At 53.2% G+C, this 19,075-nt stretch overlaps 2 protein-coding genes across 5 annotated transcripts in view; both read left to right on the top strand.

Annotated features, from left to right (window-relative positions):
• The first annotated feature begins 518 nt into the window (after nt 1-518).
• PELI3 (pellino E3 ubiquitin protein ligase family member 3) lies at nt 519-13,556 on the top strand. Of its 3 annotated transcripts, XM_022591365.3 has the most exons (8): nt 519-1,043; nt 2,186-2,338; nt 2,879-2,950; nt 5,061-5,190; nt 5,786-5,887; nt 6,685-6,879; nt 7,197-7,385; nt 8,792-13,556. In XM_022591365.3, the coding sequence occupies exons 2-8, from the start codon at nt 2,187-2,189 to the stop codon at nt 9,359-9,361; spliced, it is 1,410 nt and encodes a 469-aa protein (XP_022447073.2). In that variant the 5' UTR covers nt 519-1,043; nt 2,186; the 3' UTR covers nt 9,362-13,556. The 3 variants fall into 3 exon arrangements, with proteins under 3 accessions (XP_022447073.2, XP_089770586.1, XP_022447075.2); XM_089914460.1 differs by lacking the exon at nt 7,197-7,385 and having other exon boundaries at nt 523-1,043; XM_022591367.2 differs by lacking the exons at nt 519-1,043; nt 2,186-2,338; nt 2,879-2,950 and adding an exon at nt 4,369-4,480.
• A 14-nt stretch (nt 13,557-13,570) lies between these two features.
• DPP3 (dipeptidyl peptidase 3) overlaps nt 13,571-19,075 on the top strand; it is a 34,113-nt gene continuing 28,608 nt past the window's right edge. The window contains exons 1-2 of one of the 2 annotated variants that reach the window (XM_022591360.3): nt 13,571-13,593; nt 14,784-15,058. In XM_022591360.3, the coding sequence (XP_022447068.1) occupies nt 14,789-15,058 (270 nt within the window). In that variant the 5' untranslated portion in view covers nt 13,571-13,593; nt 14,784-14,788. Of the gene's footprint in view, nt 13,594-14,780; nt 15,059-19,075 lie in introns of those variants that run through there. The other variant, XM_089914456.1, reaches the window with a different exon arrangement.

Here is a 19,075-nt window from a genome sequence, read left to right as displayed (position 1 = left end):
GAAAATAACCACGACCAAGTCAGGTTCCTAAATCTCTGTTTTCTCATCTTTAAAATGGGTGATTATAGTGCCTGTCTCCCAAGAATTAAAGGGCTTATTTTGTTCAAAGCACAGCACATAGCACCTGGCACAGACTGACAGACAAGATCTCTTGCAAGCCCAGGACCGGAGGGGACTGCAAACCCCCAAAGGTCTCCATCCCCTTTGCGGCATCTCAGGTAGTGTGTGCAAGCTGGCGGGAGAGAGAGAGGTGTTCCTAGACACCTGGGGGGCCCCGAGTCAGCCGGAGGTTGCTCAGCAAGAAAGCAGCCGAGCTTGGTGGGGGAAGACAGGTCTGCTACTGGAGTCAAACGCGGCGGCTTTCCTCTCCTTCCTGCTGACGCACACCCACTCCTCCGCCTCCTCTAGTATTTTCCTTCTCTCTCCTTCCCGCCCCTGCCTCTCTCCTCTAATTCCGCAGCTTCCCCATCTGGGAGGCGAGTTCTCGGGCAGGAGGTGGATTGTCCCTGGCCTAAGGTGGGGAAAGGGGCCTCCAGCCCAGTGGGAAGGTCCCAGACCGCGGTGGGGGAGGGGGCGCCAGGGTCTCAAGGAGAACTCGGGAGTCCCCAGAAATGAGGGCGGGGTCAGGGGAGCCCGAACTGGGGGAGGGGTCTCGTAGACTACCTAAGAGTCCCAGAGCTGGCGAAGTTGGGCGGGGGAGTTCCTAAAATAGAGTGGTGGGCGGGGCTTCCAAGGGCCCGAAGGCGGGGCCCTATAAGGGGCGTGGTTTCCTGCGAAAGGGCGGGGCTCCGCCGACTGGGGAAGAGCTTCGCCGCAAGGGGCGGAGTCTTGAGTGGGGCGGGGCTTACTCGGGGCGGGGCATAAGGACAGGGGGCGGAGCGTGGCTGTTGGCGCCCGTACCCCTCCCCCGGCTCCGGGTGTCTCCGTGACGAGGCAGCGCGGAGCCGCCGCGGGTCGGGCCCATCCCGCCGCGGCAGCCCCAGGGCCGAGCAGGAGGGAGGCGCGGAGAGAGAGGCGCCGAGCGGAGGCCGGAGCTTGGCCAGGTGAGGCCGCCGGGGCGGAGGGGGCGGGGGCTTCGCCGGGCGGGCCCCAGCGGACGCTGGGGGCGTGTTTGAGTGTCTGGGTGGCAGGGGTACTTGGTCTGAGGGCGGGCGCCTGTGGCTCTTTGCGCGATCGCGCCTGCTGTGGCGGGTCGAGGGTGGACTCTGCTCCCGTCCGGGCACTGCCCGCGGGGCTCGGGTTGTGCTGGACTGTGTGTGTGAGCGCGCGTGTTTGTGTGGAGGGGCCGCCGGGTGTGTATCTGCGTATGTGCTGGGCTGTCATTGTGCCTGCCCCGGGCGCGGGGCGCCGGCCTGCCCCGGCGCAGTCCCTCCTGCGCTGGGATATTTTCCAAACAGGCTTCCTGCGGGGACCGGCTCTGCTGCAGCCCGAGCGGGAGGGGGGAGCGCCGCCCCCACAGGCCTCCAGAGACCCGGGCGGCTCGGGGACTGCAGACTGACACCTGAGGGAGGGAGGGGGGTGCACCGGGGAGGGGTCCAGAGGCCTGCCCGCAGGGCGAGGACAAGATGGGGAGACTGGGGCAGATGGATGGGGAGGTAGAGGTGGCCAGACAGGCGGAGATGGGGAGGAGCGTGGGTAGAGAGATGGCGAAAAGGACAGCGGCGGGGACAGAGAGTCACTGAGAAAACAGACAGACAGACAGAGGCCTAGACCGGCAAAGGGGCAGAAAGATTAAGATGGACAGGTAGATTCCAAAAACCTGACAGAAGTGTTACTCAGAGGTCCCGGGGCTGAGAGCCAAACCCAGGAACTGAGTGAAGGATGAGCAGTGAGGGCCCCCAACTCCTGGGGTGACTTTCTTCCAAGCACATCCCAGACTGAGGTCCTGGCCAAAAAGAAGCTTCTGGCCACCCCAAGTTGGTCCATCCCTCTGCCCCTGCCAAATATTCTGACCCTCTGTGCAGCCCCACCCTCTTGGTTCCATCCCATCCATCTCCCTTCCCTGGTATCCCAGCAACCCTGTCAGTTTAGGGGAGGCAGAAGTGAAGTGGTTGCCATAGCAACAGAGTGGGTGAAAGGTCACTCTCTTGTTAGCCTAGGTGGCCTGCAGCAGGCTGGAGCTGGCATTGAGGGGGCTGGGATGGGAGGCTGCAAAGCTCTTTTTCTCCTCTCCCACTCTGCCCAGAATGGTGTTGGAAGGAAACCCTGAAGTGGGCTCCCCCCGAACCTCAGACCTCCAGCACCCAGAGAACCAGGGCTCTTGTGTCCTCTCTTCTCCCAGTGAAGATGCACAGCCAGGGGAGGAGCCCATCAAGTATGGTGAACTCATCGTTCTGGGGTGAGCCTCCCTGGTTCAGGTGGGGTGGGGCACCAGGCACCCCACAGGACAGCCAGACCAAGGGCCCCGGCTCTCCCCACTTAGGGCCTTCTGCTGTTTTTCCCTCCTCACCTTCCCAGCTGAGAGACAAAGTTGACCAAGCCCACCTCAATTCATAATTATTATTTTATCTTCCCATTTTTCATAAATTACTGAGACAACTCTAACTGCCCACCCACGTTTCTGAGCAGAAGAAAGTAACACCAGCTGCCTTTCATAAAGCACCTAGTGTGTGTAGTCTGAGGTGAAGAACTCTGGTTCTCCAGCAAAACTGCTTGGTTCAAATCCTGCCTTGCAAGTTGCTTAACTTCCCTGTGCCTCTGTTTTCCCATTTCCCAATAGGGATGCTAATAATAATACCTCAGAGGGTTGTTGGAAGGAATGAATGAGGTGATTTCTGTAAAGCACGTAGGACAGTGCCTGGCACACACCAAGTGTTCTGGGAGGCAGGCCTGTGCCGAGCCCTTTCATGGACATTATTTCATTTCAATCTTCACAAAGATGCTGTGAGGAAGGAGGTGAGGAAACCGAGGCTCAGAGAGGGGAAGTGACTGGCCCAAGGGCACACAGCTGGTAAGTGGCAGGGCTGGGATTTGGACCCAGGGCTTTTTACTCTAGGTCTAGTGAACTTTTGCTAAGCTACAGCTGACCCTCACGCTACAGATGAGGAAACTGAGGCCAGGAGAGAGGAAGAGACATGAGTTGGTGGCTGAGTAGAGCTCATCCCTTCCTGGTCTTCACCTGACCAGGATCTCTGCACCACCCACCTAGCTCTTGCCCCAGGCAAAAATTCCTCTCCTTCCTCCCCTGTCTGTACCTCCTTTTGGCCTCTCTCTCTACCCCGAAGAAAGTATAGTATACGATAAGCTATGTTATCATTGTGATGATTATTTAGAAATAATAATGGCTACTGTTTGTTGACATGTACATGCCATGTACTTTTTTTTTCAGTAATAATAATAATAATAGCTAACACTTACCAAGGGCTTGCTATATATATGCCAAACTCTGTGCCAAGCATTTTTAAATGCTTTATCTCCTCTAGTTCTCACAATGAACCTGTGAGGTAGGTCCTGATAAATTAACCCCATTTTACAGAGGTCATATGATAAGCGGGAAAGCCAGGATTTAAGCCAGGCCAGTCTGAGCCCCCAGCCTGTGTCCTGAACTGTCCCACCCGCCATATGTGGGAAGAGCTTACAAGGGCAAAAGTGATGCCCCTCTCAGGGGTGCTTGCATTAGAAAAGCAGCTGCTTCGGAATTCCCTGGTGGTCCAGTGGTTAGGACTCCACACTTTCAAAAAAAAAAAAAAAAAAAGCAGCTGCTCGATGTCCCAAAGGAAGAGCTGGCATTGCAGCTGAGGGTGAGGCCACTGACGAGGGAGAGCTCAGACCTAAGGGGACAGGCCCTCTTGACTGCCATTTGTTCTCTGCAGGGCAGTGAAGCCCCACACTGGCTGGACATCAGAGCCACCTGGCGAGCACATTGGAAAATACCCATTGACAGGCCCATCCCAAACCTACAGAATCAGAATCTCCATGTGTGAGGCCGGGGAAGATTCTGATTCAAGTGGTCCTCAGCTGTATTTGCCAGCTATTCATCCTTTTCACTTCCTGCCGCCAAACCTTCCATGGCTCCCCACTGCTTATGGAATAAAGTCCGGAATCCTCAGCCCGGTGTTCAGGGCCCTCCCACCAAGTTCATTTTCCCCTGCTGCACTTTACCACCCAAGTCATCACTCTGTGATCTCACCAAACCCTTCCAGCCTCAAGGCCTTTGCTCAGGGTGAGCCCTCCTACAGAAAGTCTTCTGCAGAAGAGGCTGGAGTCAGACAGACCCGAGTTCACATCTAGACTGTTCCCACTGACTAGCCTGGGACCTCAGGCAAGTCATTTTATCTCCCTGAGCCTCAATTTTCCTCATTCGTAAAATGAGAAGAAAGATACTTGCCTGGCAGGACGTTGCACACGTTCCATTAGGTAATTAATAATGTGAAGCACCAAGAACACGGGAGGCTCCGGTACATGGCAGCAATCAAGGTTATGACTCACTCCATCTTTGCCTTCCACAATCATTCCCTCCGGACGAGAGCTGGAAAGGAAGGTAGAAATTTGATGTGTGTGGTGATATGGAGGTAGTGGCATTGTGGGTCTGTTTTTTTTCTTTCATTCTGGTTTCCGGTAGTACTTGTGATATAATTAATGACAGTTTGCTAAAGGTGAATCCTTTCTAGTTCTTCAAGGCCCAGTATGGGTGTCCCCTCTCTTAGAAACCCGATCCTGGGGCCAGAATTCCCTTCTCCTGTCTCTGGACCTGGGGCATACTTGGCTTGTGCCTGGATCATGGCAGGTGGCACCCGGGTTCCTTGAAAAACTTAGGGCACAGAACTGACTGTGGTGTGTCACTATACCATGCCAGCACCTGGCACCTGGCCAGGCATGGTTCAGGAGTCCAGAAAACACTGGTTAATTGGATGGAAGGCCTTTTGAGGATATTCTGACCCCCACCCCACTCCCCGAAGGCACCAATTGGATAGAGTAGGGTCTTCTAGTTGTGGGTGGTTCTAGGGCTTGTTTATTAAGGTAGGATCTGCCCAGAAGTTGGCAGTTCCTCCTAGTCTCTCAGGGGCTCACTTTCTCTCTCTCTCCCTGCAACCCTTTCTTCTTATCCCTCACATCCACAGCTACAATGGGTGTCTGGCAAGTGGGGACAAGGGCCGCCGCCGAAGCCGCCTGGCACTGAACCGCCGGCCACACGCCAATGGAGTGAAGCCGGACGTCATGCACCACATCTCCACACCGCTTGTGTCCAAGGCAAGCAGCTTGTCCTAGCAGTCCTGGGTGCTGGTCTTCCCAGTCCTACCTGCCCACAGCCCCGCTGGAGCAGGGGAGCCCACTGTGTCTTCACTCACTGCCCCAGAGAAATGGGGCTGGTGGGAGATCCCTTGCCATGTGTTACAGTCTGCAGAGTGTTTCCTTGACCACCAGACCCCATCCATTGGATGGAAGTGGTCAGCATCATTGTAGAGGCGGCCAAGGCTCAGAGAGGGGATGTGACAGTCACACAGCAATGACAAAGGAAAGGCCTTTGGCTGCAGAGGGTTTGGGTTAGAATTCGGGCTCTGCTGTTTCCAGCTGTTAGACCTTAGGCCAGTTTCTTCTCCTCTTGGAGCTGCAGTTCCCTCAACTGTAAAACGGGAATGATAACCATGCCTCCTTCAGGTGGCTTTAGGGATCAAACAAGGTAACCTGTGTAAAGTGCCAACTGCATAATACACCCTCTGCAAAGGGTGGAGCCACCCCTTCCCTAGGAGTGGCCACTGGGCCTTGGGCTCCAGCTTCTGGCTTAGAGGCTCACCCTTCTCCTTGCCACATGCCCGGGAAAGTGACTTCTCCTTTCTGTCACCAGGCACTGAGCAACCGTGGCCAGCACAGCATCTCGTACACACTGTCCCGGAGCCACTCGGTCATAGTCGAGTACACACATGACAGTGACACAGACATGTTCCAGGTATGCTCGGGCGCCTCCACAAGCCTTGGCCACTGGACCACCAGGCCTGGACACTCAGCTCTGCAGGTGTTCCAGGGGATGGCTCGTGGCCACGGGGCAGGTACTTTGTGTCCTCAGTGCAGTGGATCACTCTTCAGATGAGGAAGCACGACACCCCAGTGAGGGTTGTTGACTTCCCAGTCACACAGGAAGTCAGTGGCTGGATCAAGATTCAGACCCAAGCCTGGACTCCCACCTGCGGGAGGCATACAGTTTAGGAGTTCAGAGTGTGTTGTGAGAGTCGCACTGCCTGGCTTCTGCTCCCAGCTCCGTCAGTTAGTAGCTGGATGACTTTGGGCAAGAGTCGCTTAACCTCTCTGGGCCTTGGTTTCCTCATCTGTAAAGTGGGGCCCATTATAGTCCCACCCCAGGGCATCGTTGGGAAGATTAACTGAGATATTGCACACGAAATGCTTAACATGATATATAGTAAATATTTACCAAAAATTCACTATTTTCTACTAACATTTGAACATTCCCAGACTATGGGTGTCAGTTACCCTTTCACTGTTCTATCCGCAAATCAGCTAGTTTTTAATTGAGTGGGGTGCTTCCAGGAACTGGGGGGCAGACAGAGAAGGAGAAACACAGACACCAGTGATTGGATGTGGAGACCCCCAGGGAGCTGGGATGGTGCTGTCCCCTCCTTGTTTGATGACCCTGCACACAGAGCAGCTGCTGGGAACCCTGGGATGGGAAGCCCGCAGGACTGACCTGTGCACACAGCATTCCTGTGCCTGCCCTCCCCTCCTTCACAGATTGGCCGCTCCACGGAGAACATGATCGACTTTGTGGTAACAGACACGTCCCCTGGAGGAGGGGCTGCCGAGGGCCCCTCTGCCCAGAGCACCATCTCCCGCTATGCCTGCCGCATCCTCTGTGACCGCCGGCCGCCCTATACCGCCCGCATCTATGCCGCTGGCTTCGATGCCTCCAGCAACATCTTCCTTGGAGTGAGTGAGCCCCCCGGGCAGGGACCAGCACTACATCTGAGAGTGAGCCGAGGGGTAGGCTGGGGAGGGGCAGCATCCTGGGGTGATGGACCAGCCTGCAGTAATCATAACCATGACCTATGCGGGGATTAGCAACCCCACTTAACAAATGAGCAAAGCGAGGCTCAGAGAGGTCAGGTGACGCCCAAGGTCACGCAGCGCCAATTCTAGTCCTCTCCGGGCCACCTCTGAGCTCGAGGGTAGAGGGGCAGCACTCCTGGCTCGCAGCCTGCTGGGGGCCACTCAGGGATGTGATCTGATCCCACGTGTGGTCCCAGGAGCGGGCAGCCAAATGGCGGACCCCTGACGGCCTGATGGACGGCTTAACCACCAACGGGGTCCTGGTGATGCACCCAGCAGGCGGCTTCTCTGAGGACTCGGCCCCGGGTGTCTGGCGGGAGATCTCGGTCTGTGGGAATGTATATACTCTGAGGGACAGCCGCTCGGCACAGCAGCGGGGGAAGCTGGTAGGTGGCCTGTCCACCCTCCTCCCCACCCCTTCATCCTTCCTGGGTCCTCCCAATCTCCCCTTCCCCCTTCCCAAGCCAGGACAGATGATCTCCAGTCCTGCTGCACAAGGGATCCCCCACAGGGTCCATCTGGGGGCACGTGCCACTTGCACCACAGAGGGGAACAGACCAGCATCTCCAAGTGTAGCCCACATACTGCCGGAGGTCCCTGGGGTGATGTGAAGTGGCACCCACACAAACACACCGTGCAGTACCAAGTGGCTTTGAGGATGCCAGCAGCTGAAAACTTCACACCCTCCTATGAGGATGACACTTGGCCTGTGTGAGAGCAGTTTGTAGCCTGAAGTGTTGGCAGTTTGTAACATGTCTGTCACGTTCACACGGGTTCAGCTTTATTCTCTCCCAGCAGGAAAGGGCCTTGGAGTAGTTCTGACACAGGTGACAGTGAACGCTCCATGTGGTACAGACCAGAGAACTAATGTTAGGGGCTGGGAGAGTCCTAGAGAGACATAGGGGCTTTGCCCAATGTCATGTGGCGAAGATCCTCAAATGGGCCACGCAGAGCTTTTCCTAGGTATGAGCACCTCGGGCAAGGAGATGCCAAACCTCGAGGAAAAGCATGGCTTATCTTTCCAGAGCATCAATTCTATTGGGAGATCTGGGGAAACATTACTTTTTAAAATTATGCTTTTGAACGTTTCACTAGGACACACTTATTGAGCACCTACTATGTTCTGGGCACCGTTCCAAGTGTTTATATTGATTCATGAAAACCACTTGCTATACAGGGAAGTAAAATCCATCTTGAGGATAAGGAAATTAAGACACAGAGAGGATAAGTTACTTGACCAGGGACACAGAGTTAGTCAATGCTGAGGCCAGCATTCACACCCCGACGATCTAGTGCTAGAGTCCTTGCTTTTAACCTCAGCCCTTAGGACCCCTGCTTTGGGCTAAGTCCCCAGTGTTTTGGACAGAGGAGTTTCTGGCCTCTGCCATTAGGGGAGAGCCTGGGAAAATGTTTTAGAAAATTCCCATTTTGGTCCAGGCCTTCTGATTTGACAGATGAGGTGACCAAGGCCCACGTTTCACTGAGTGTAAGGAATGGTGCCTGCCTGGGTGTTTTTTGTTGTTGCTGTTTTTTCGGACAGTGCCTGCCTGGGACCACTTGCCTCCCCTCCCACATGGCTTCTCAGTCTTTTCTGCTGCTCTGCCCCCACCCTCCCCCCTCCTCTGCCCCAGTCCAACCCCCTCCTCTGCCCCAGCCAGCCCCACGGGTCCAGAGTGCTCTCTCTAGGGAGGTTCAGTGGGATGGATGGGTGGCTTGACTGGGGTCACGGCGGCCCAGTGGCAGGGGGGTCAGGAGCCTCTTGGGCAATAAGGCTCTTCTGCTGCCCTTGCAGGTGGAAAACGAGTCCAACGTGCTGCAGGACGGCTCCCTCATTGACCTGTGTGGAGCTACGCTGCTGTGGCGCACGCCGGCGGGGCTGCTGCGGGCGCCCACGCTGAAGCAGCTGGAGGCCCAGAGGCAGGAGGCGAATGCAGCGCGGCCCCAGTGTCCCGTGGGCCTCAGTACCCTCGCCTTCCCCAGCCCGGCCCGTGGCCGCACGGCACCTGACAAGCAGCAGCCCTGGGTCTACGTCCGCTGTGGCCACGTCCACGGCTACCACGGCTGGGGCTGCCGACGTGAGCGGGGCCCCCAGGAGCGCGAGTGTCCTCTCTGCCGCCTCGTGGGGCCCTACGTGCCCCTGTGGCTCGGCCAGGAGGCCGGCCTCTGCCTGGACCCCGGGCCGCCCAGCCACGCCTTCGCACCTTGTGGCCACGTCTGCTCTGAGAAGACTGCCCGCTACTGGGCTCAGACGCCACTGCCCCATGGCACCCACGCTTTCCACGCTGCTTGTCCCTTTTGTGGGGCCTGGCTCACCGGCGAGCATGGCTGTGTCCGCCTCATTTTCCAGGGGCCGCTGGACTAGGCTCCCTGGGGGCCCCCTGCTGCCGCGCCCGCCTGCCCACCCAGGTCCCCCACCTCCTGCAGCCCAGAGGGAGCTCTGCATGTGGGACTCTACCTGCTGGCACATCGCCACACCAGATGGACGGGTTGGATGGATGGTGCCCTTCCCCTCTTAACTCTGGCTCCAAAGGGGGGTCTCTGGGACCCCTACCTTGGTCAGAATGATGGGGCCCTCAGCACCAGCTCTGTCCCGGGCTGATGGAGGGAGGCTCACCCCTACGCCCTGGCCCTTCCTGGGGCATCCCACATCATGCCACCTACACTGTGCCCCTGGGGGAATGAAGGGGCCATGGGCCCCTGACCCCCAGCTTAGGCTGGCTGTGCCCTGAGCCTGCTGACCCAGTTCCAGATAATCACCCTGCTGCTGCCCTGGGTTCCTCTATAAACCTTGCTGCTCAGCTGCCCTCACAAATCCCTCGTGTCCTGCATGTGTGCAACGCCTCCAGCACCTAAGGGAGTGCCGGGTGGGCAGCAGGCTGGGACCGACATCTGCGGATACCCACTGTGGGCAGGACTCCTTGCCAAGTGGGATCTGGGGACACAGAGACAGTCAGACCTGGTTCCCTGCCTGGTAGAGTTCACAGTCTAGTGGATGACAGACAAATTACTGAAGGACAGCATGGCTTCCTGTGTGCTGGGATCAGAGAATCACCAGGAGCTGTGAAGCTGGTCTCACTGGAGGGTAGAAAAGTGAGGAGTGAGAGAGGCTTCACTGAGGAGGCGCATAAGGGCTCTGCCTCGTTGGACTGCTGGGAATCCCCACAGGAAGGATCCACAGGAAGTGGTGGGGGGTACTTAAGGCAGAAGGGAGGCCGAGCACAGGCTCAGGTGTAAGTATGCAGGGAACTGAGTGAGAGGTTCAGAGTGGCTGGAGCATGGGCTTCAGGGGGCAGAAAGGTGGCTGGAACGAGATGCTGGCGCCATGCTGACAGGGAAGATGCTGGGTGAAAGTTCCGATTCTCATTTCTGGACAGTCAGGAGTTGAGCAGGGGCGGGGGGGCGGGGAGAGGACTCGTGGTTCCAGAGTGTTGGCTGTGACACAAGGGCTACCATCACCGAATGCCCACTATGTGCCCTGCACTGTGCTAATGGTAATAATAACTATGTTCATTGAGCACTCACCAGGCACCAGGCTCTGCTTCTCAGAGGTTTTATTATTTAATCCTCCCAGTAACCCAGGGAGGGAGGTGTTACCATTTCTGTTTACAGGGAGATTAAAACACATGCTCCAAGTCACACAGCTGGAAAGTGGCCAAGTCAGATTCGAATCCACAGCTGACTGCCTAGCCTCAGAGCTTGCCCTCTCCTCCATCACACTGGGCTGCTTTCCTTGGACAGGGATGGGAGGGGTCTGGAGGGCAACCCAGGTAAGGGGAACAGCATGGGCAAAGGTGTGGCAGGGAAAATGCTTGATGACCAATGAGGTGGGTGTGGAGGAGGCAGAAAAGAGGAATGAGGGCTGGGAATGTTGGGCTGGGGTCTGGTGGGCCTTGGTTGCCATAGAGGCCAAGTCTGAACTGGATCCCTATTCATCTTGGCTAAGTGTCGCCTCTTCCTGAGAGCCAAGGCAAGCTCGGGGTGCTGCTGGGATTGCCCCAGAGCTTTCCTGGGGCAAACAAGTTGGAAAGACAGGTAGATGGAGGTTCTGGAAATATAAAAATCTGAAGAAGAGGCTCTGAGTACCAGCCTGACCTGGGCATCATCCCCAGTGGAAGACAGAGCCTTAGGGAGTACAGATTCCAAGGGGAGGGACCTGCCCTAATCCACACGGTGGGCTGGAGCCACAGAGACCAGACCGGGGACTGTTGAGAGGAGAGAGGGCACTTGCTGGTGGTGAGAGGAGGTGATCAGACTTGCATCCCCAGATGGGGATGCTGGGGTGGACTTGGGAGCATTGCAACTCCTACACACACACACACACACACACACACACACACACACACCCAGAGCAGTAAGAATCCACACACACACACACACACACACACACACACACAGCCAGAGCAGTAAGAATCCAACTCTTTCCAGTTCCTCTCTTCTCACTCTTTTGAGAACCAAACGGGGGAACACTCCCATGCCATTTCTATCAGGGAACCTCAGACTCTCTAGGAGGAGAGGCAAGCAAAAGGCACAGGTGCCACACGAGGGAGAACTCAGAGGTGTTGGTGGAGGCGGTCAGACAGCCCTGGTCTTGGTTCAGCTCTACCCCTTTCCAACTCTTGGAGCCTCAGTCTCCTTAGCTGTTAAATGGAATAACAGTTCCTATGTTGCCAGGTGGTTGTGAATGTATGGAGGACACCTGTAACATAGTATGTACTTAATATTACTTCCTCACCTTCTCCTTCATTCCCATGGGCAAGAGCCAAGGCTGGGGATGGTCATGACTCCAGGGATTAGACTGATGCATGTGATACTGTGTGTGTGTGTGTGTGTGTGTGTGTGTGTGTGTTGGGACAGGTGGAGGGGACAATGTGGTGGAAGGCTAGACCCCAGTTCAGGGACACCTGAGGACTTCCTGGGTGGCCTTAGGGAAGTCAATGAATCCATCAGCCTCCATTTCCCCATATGTGCAACAGGTAAAATGATATCCTATCTCAGGGTTTCTGCAAGAATTAAATGGGATCCTCCATGTCAAGCTGCTAGCACAGACCTTCAGGAAGTGCCCATATTAGCTGTGAAGATAAAAATGCAGCTTGGTTGGGGGTTTCCCAGGAGTACTGGGATCTTTCCTTGGCCTGAGCTGCCCACTGGTGTCCATGGAAGGCACTTCCTTCTTTATCTGTGTACATTTCAACCTCTCCCAAGTCAAGGAAGACTTTACACGCATGTTAAAGACAATGAAAATCGAGGCACAGGGAAGAAGAGTGATTTTCTAAGGACACAGACCAATTTATTGAGCTCCTCCCTACAATGAAAATCACCATCAGAGTCAACAGTTCGCACCACTGTGCCAATCAGGGCCTTGGGCACTTTTTGTGAATGAGAAACTGGTGCCACTGCTGGGTAGCTGCTGCTCTGGGCTGAGACACAGGTGTGGCCAAGGCTGGCAAGAAAGGTATCCCCTCTCTTCCACCCCTCTCTGCACAACACTAGGGGGCAGCACTACCCTGTCAACACTTCACTCAAGCCTACAACATCCCTCCGAGTAAAGACGATTTTTAGCCTGGTTCTCTGGCTGAGGAAGCCAAGACTCAGAGAGGTAAAGTGTCCCACTCAAGGACACACAGCCAGTAGGCAGGGGAGGCCTGACTGGACCGTAGATGGCCTGGCTCTGCCCCACCTCTGACTTGGGACCCTCACCATGTTCCCCACTTCGCCCAGGCTGGGCGCTTGGCCCTTCCACATGCCATTCCCTGCCCAGGCCATCCTCCTGTGAGTCTCTCAAGACATCCAAGGCTCGGCTCTGCCCTGGGCAGCCTTTTGGGGTCACAGGCGGCTTGCTCATCCGTCAGGCACCCGGCAAGCACCAGGGAACTGCCAGGCCCCTCGCCCCTTTGTGCTGAGGAAACTGAGGCTCGAAGATACTCAGCTGCAGCCCCCATCAGGCCCACAGTAAGTCGGTAGCGGTGCAGGGAAGTACTTGGGGGCGTTTCTCCGCGCCCCCCACACGGTAGGACCATGTCAGCCCTGGCAGGAGCCCGCTCACCTGTAGCCTCGATTCCCTGCGCGAAGGGTTTTGCAGTCTCGGAAGAGTCTCCGCCCCCTGGCCCTCGACTCCACCGAGGAAGGACCACATCACTCCCACGGTGCAGGTTTCCCCATACAAAACTGAGCTCGGGGGACTGGGAAAAACCCCAAAGGAGAGCGGAGGTCAGGACTGTGGGGGGGGAAATCCCTGGTGCTCTGTCCGCGACAGCTACGCCGCCCCGCCTGGACTCGGGGTCCCTTGCCAGCCCCGTCTGCCGGAACTAGGCCGCCACCGGCCAGGCCACTGAGGTTCCTGACCCCCGCGCGGGCGCCACCTGCCGACAAGAGGCCAAGGACACAAGGGCCGTTCTGCTTACGACGCCGTGGTGCCTGGGGCGGGGAGCCGGCAAGCCGGCGAAGCTCGCCTCGGTGCGCCTATTGGCTGAAGGCGATGCCCGTCCGGGCCCCGAGGCCCGGCAATTGGCTGGTGGGGGCGGAGTTCGCGGAGCCCCAATGAATGGGGGGAGCCGGAAGCAGGAAGTGAGTTTGCGATCGGAGCAGCTGCTGCAGGTGAGGTGAGGCGCGGCGCCCGGGTTTCGGGGTCACAATGTGTCATCCTCGGGGGACAGGGCAAGTCTGGGCCGAGCGCAAGATCATTCTCTTTCTGCCCCCCATCCCGTACCCCTGCCAAATTCATCGCAGCCCCGAGGCCAAGGAATGCTCCAGGCAGCAAAGGGTTAACACTCCTTTTAGAACCCAGGGGATTGTGCTATTGGGGAGTAGCACCGGTAGGGGCGGGGGAGGTTGGAAACTCATTCCTAGTAAGAGAGGGCTTTGTGGAGTATACTCTGGGTTGGGAGACACCCGGATCCCAACCGGGCAGTGAGACCTTCGGTAAGTTGCTTGGCCTCAATCTCCCTAACTGTAAAATGAGTTTTCTCCCAACTCTGAATTTCTGTAGCTAGGGTAGCTCCTCTGGCCCAGTACAGGGAGAGGACAGGAGGACGGAGGACCGAAGAAAAGGCAGAGAGATGAGGGTGGGACAGATCCTGGGATCAGTGAGAGAGGAAGAGTTCAGGGAAAATCATTTACTGCTGTAGGTACATTCCATTCGATTGGGGTGACCTTGTGACCTCGTGACCTCATCTAATTTGCATACCCACCTGGTGAGGCTGGGGTTACTATCAATCTCATCTTACAGAGGCTGTAATGGAGGGGCAGAAAAGTAAAACAATTGACTTGATATTAGGAGTCTGGGGCTGAGCCAGGATTGGAACCTGGGTCTTCCAACTGGGACTTTGTCCTTATGAGCACAGTGGTGGGCAGAATTGAAGAACCTGCAGGATGATTCTGAAGGAGGAGGCTAGGAGGTCAGAGAAGGAGGAGGGGAGGAGTGAGGCCTGGGGCTGGGAGTCCAGAGATGCAGATCTCTGCTTCTGACCTCTCCCTTGTGTTATTAGGCAAAGCTCTAGCCTCTCTGGACATGTTTCCCCAACTGTAATACTAGGTAGTTGGATTCAGTCTTTAAGTTTGAGAGGCCATGGGCCAAACATTGCCTACCAGAATATTTTGTAATCTCCTTGGGTGAGTCACCTAACCGTCGCTGAGCCTCAGTTAGCATATCTGGTGCATGGGTACAGTGGTATTCCCTTCCTCATGGACTTTGGAGAGGATTAAATCAGACTGTGAGAGTGCAGAGTCAGGTGTGCAGTTGGCGTGCGATAAATGATGGCTGTGATCATGGTGATGGTTCTCAGCAGGGCCCATGGCGGACACCCAGTACATCCTCCCCAGTGACATCGGCGTGTCTAGCCTGGACTGCCGCGAGGCCTTCCGCCTGCTGTTACCCACAGAGCGCCTCTATGCCCACCACCTGTCACGGGCTGCCTGGTATGGAGGCCTGGCCGTGCTGCTGCAGACCTCCCCTGAGGCCCCCTACATCTATGCCTTGCTCAGCCGCCTCTTCCGTGCACAGGACCCCGACCAGCTGCGCCAGCATGCCCTGGCTGAGGGCCTTACCGAAGAGGAATATCAGGTCAGTTCTCTCAGGCCAACCTGCATTTCCTGAGTGGCTTCTGGGTGTGAGGGGCCAGGAAGCAGGGGCACAAAGGACTTTCTGTCTCTTTGCATTAGACGAAAGGTTTCAAACACAGGGACATCCCCTCCTGGAGCTTCAGTCTTCTCATCTGCAAGATATGCGTGAGGATAGTCTGTACCTCTTAGGGTTGTAGCAACCTGATGCCAAGATAAGTGGTGGCTGCTGTGATTATAACAAGGGCTGTGGAGTAAAGGAAACAGCTGTGGAGATTCGGAGGCGGTAGAGGAATGAGTCCAGTGTAGGAGTCAGGAGGTCTGTGTTCTGACCATATCTTCCTCTACCGTGTTGTGTGTCCCTGGGCAGAATGTTCTGCCTGTCCTCTTGTTTTTGTCTGTCTGTGGGTCTGTTGGCCAAGGAATACATTAATGCATTCTTAATGCATTACAGAAATGCAGAAAGACACAAAACAAAACAAAAAGATCATTTGTTCTCAGTGACCTCCCCAGAGGTAACCACTGAAGATGGTGGGATATATAACCTTTTCAGTCCTCTGCCTGTATTGCATACCTGTACATGTACATATGCACATGTATTAGTTCCTTATTTTCTCTTTTACATATGAGATCACATTCTATGTATTCTTATGAGTTCTGCTTTTTTCACTGAACACCACGTCTTGGAGAACTTACATGGGGTACATATAAATCCACCTCCTTTTTTATTGGCTGTGAAGCATTCCACAGCAATGTACATGATAATCAATTTAATCTTTTCTTTATTGATGGACATTTAGGTTTTTCTCTACTCTTCTTACAAACAATACCACGATGAGCATACTTATGCACATGTGTGAGTAGGATCTATTTGTAGAAGTAGAATTGCTGGGTCAAAGGCTCTGTACATCGGCAATTGATTGGTGCTGTTAAATCATCATCTGAAAAAGCTTCACCGAGAATGTATGAGGATATGGTCTGTCTTTCTATATGTAAAATAAAGGGATTGGATTGCTTATCTCTGTGCTGAGGCCCAGGCTGTTTCTTCTACGTTTTTTTGAACTTTGAGTAATCACATCCCGTCTCTAGGCCTTGATTTACTCATTAAAAGAGCTAATAGGGCTTCCCTGGTGGCGCAGTGGTTGAGAGTCCGCCTGCCAGTGCAGGGGACACGGGTTCATGCCCCGGTCCGGGAGGATCCCACATGCCGCAGAGCGGCTGGGCCCGTGAGCCATGGCCGCTGAGCCTGCGCGTCCGGAGCCTGTGCTCCGCAACAGGAGAGGCCACAGCAGTGAGAGGCCTGCGTACCGCAAAAAAAAAAAAAAAAAAAAAAAAGAGCTAATAGCTGGGGAAGTGCTTATTAATGGAAAAGTGCTACCCAAGTATTCATTATTTTCAGTGGGATTCTTTCGTTTGTAAGTAACAGAAACCCACCTCAAATTGGCTTAAATGAAGGAAAAAAAAAACCTTGACTCCCAGTCTGGTCTGGCATGTAAGGAACTTAGATGTTGCCCATCTGTTCTAACAACAAAAAAAAAGCTGAAGAAATTGAAAAATCAACAACTCTTCTTAGATCCTTAAGAGAAGTGAGGTAACAGGGCAAACTGCTGCCCCCAAAACTGGAGAGACAGACAGGCAGGTACAGAGAATCACAACTTACCAGAGCAAAAATTCATGAGCAGAAACCTCCACAGAACCAGTGCTGGGGTAGGAAAACCTGAACTGTAACTGATGAATTGCTGGAGGCTCAATGTGGACAATTCTAAGAGTTAAAAACTCCAAGGGGACCCAGTCATAAGGGGGGCCCACAGTTTGGGGGATTTTACGTCCAGGAGCTTGACCTGGTTCTCATAATGAATTTCAGAGAAAAAGTCCCTCATGCTCCTCACAGGAGGAGAGGAAAAGGAACCATTTTTTAAATATGCTAGAACATTCTGTTCTTCCTAACACAGTCTGCCCTCAGGAAAAACTGTTTAACCAGAACCAAACCTGCTAGGGTTTTATCAGAGCCTAACTGATCTGGAAGAAGGGAAATACCCAGCTCCATAGCTCTGACCATCTGTCCCATCTAAGAGGAGTGGTGGGAACATGGGACTGAGAAGCACATGTGAAGTTCATAGTCCAGCAGCAAAGGCACACTAAAGGACTGAGACCTAATCATGGGATTCTAGAATGCTTCCCCTGCCCCCACACCTTACCATCACCTTAATAAAGGCCTATTTATGACAGTTCCTTTTACCTAGCACATCATGTCTGGCTATCAAGAAAAAAATTCCAAAACATTCTTAAAGGCAAAAAACACAGCTTGAAGAGACAGAGCAAGTATCAGAACCAGACTCAGATATGGCAGGGATGTTGGACTTATCAGACCAGGAATTAAAACAACTATGACTAATATTCTAAGGATGCTAATGGATAAAGTAAACAGCACGCAAGAACAGATGGGCAGTTTGGGATTAACATATATACACTACTATATATAAAATAGGTAAACAACAAGGACCTATTGTATAGCACAGGGAACTATACTCAGTATCTTGTAATAACCTATAATAGAAAAGAATCTGAACAAGAATACATATATAGGGCTTCCCTGGTGGCGTAGTGGTTGAGAGTCCACCTGCTGATGCAGGGGACACGGTTCGTGCCCCGGTCTGGGAAGATCCCACATGCCGCGGAGTGGCTGGGCCCGTGAGCCATGGCCGCTGAGCCTGCGCATCCGGAGCCTGTGCTGCGCGACGGGAGAGGCCACAGCAGTGAGAGGCCCACGTACCACAAAAAAAAAAAACAAACATATATAGATATATACATATAGATATATACATATATATATCTGAATCACTTTGCTGTATACTTGAAACTAACACAATATTGTAAATTAACTATACTTCAATTAAAAAAAAAGAACAGATGGGCAATGTAGGCAGAGAGATGGAAATTCCAACAAAGATCCAAAAAGTGGTAGAGATCAAAAAAACACTAATAGAAGTGAAGGACACATTTGGTGGGCTTATTAGTAGACTTGACATAGCAGAGGAAAGAATCTCTGAGCTTGAGCGGATCTCAATAAAAACCTCCGAAACTGAAAAGCAAAGAGAAAAAAGACTGAAGAAAACAGAATAAGATATCTAAGAACTGGGACAACTATAAGCAGTGTAACATATATATAGTGGTAAAACCAGAAGAAGAAAGAAAGAAATAGAAGAAATATCTGAAATAATAATGACTGAGAATTTCCCCAAATTGATGTCAGATACCAAACCACAGATCCAGGAAGTTCAGAGAACACCAAGTAGGATAGTAAGTGCAAAACAAAAAAGAAAAACAAACAAAACCTACATGTAGGCATATCATGTTTAAACTACAGAAAATCAAAGAGAAAGAAAAAGTCCTGAAAGAACCCAGAAGGAAAAATTATCTACAGAGGAACAAAGAGAAGAATTACATCAGACCTTTCAGAAATCACGCAAGCAAGAAGAGTGGGCTGAAATATTTACAGTGTTGAGATAAAAAGCCACCAACCTAGAATTCTGTACCCTGTGAAATTATCCTTCAAAAGTGAAGTGGAAATAAAGACTTTCTCAGACAAACAAAAATTGAGGGAATGTGTTGCCAATAGATCTGCTTTGCAGGAAATGATAAAAGTTCTTTAGAGAGAAGGAAAATGATATAGGTCAGAAACTCAGATGTACAGTAAAAAAAGGAAAGGCACTGGAGAAGAAATAAGTGAAGGTAAAATAAAAACTTTTATTTTTCTTATTCTTAATTGATCTCAGAGATAACAGTTTGTCCAAAATAATAATAGCAGCAACATATCCAACTATGTGTGCTTATGTGTACATGTGTGTATATGCTTATGTAGAAGTGAAATGAATGACAGAAGTGATATGAGGGAGAGGAGGCAAGAATTAGGATCCTTTTGTTATTATAAGGTACTCAAACTGCCCATGAAGTGGACTTGAATTAGTTGTAAATGTATATTGCAAACTCAACCACTGAAAAAACTAGAAAAAGAAGTACA

This window comes from Delphinapterus leucas, chromosome 7 (assembly GCF_059928025.1).
Source record: "Delphinapterus leucas isolate spDelLeu-1000000601 "Yukka" chromosome 7, BTC_Dleu_Yukka2, whole genome shotgun sequence".
NCBI lineage: Eukaryota > Metazoa > Chordata > Mammalia > Artiodactyla > Monodontidae > Delphinapterus > Delphinapterus leucas.
The sequence above is the reverse complement of the archived record's forward strand: the minus strand, read 5'-3'. Positions and strand labels throughout refer to the sequence as shown.

Excerpts from the sequence above, each read along its gene's own strand:
- PELI3 (XM_022591365.3), top strand. The coding sequence starts at position 2,187 with ATGGTGTTGGAAGGAAACCCTGAAGTGGGCTCCCCCCGAACCTCAGAC. Across the intron at positions 2,339-2,878 it reads GGTGAACTCATCGTTCTGGG|ATGCTGTGAGGAAGGAGGTG; the intron begins GTGAGCCTCCCT and ends ATCTTCACAAAG. Across the intron at positions 6,880-7,196 it reads CCAGCAACATCTTCCTTGGA|GAGCGGGCAGCCAAATGGCG; the intron begins GTGAGTGAGCCC and ends GTGTGGTCCCAG.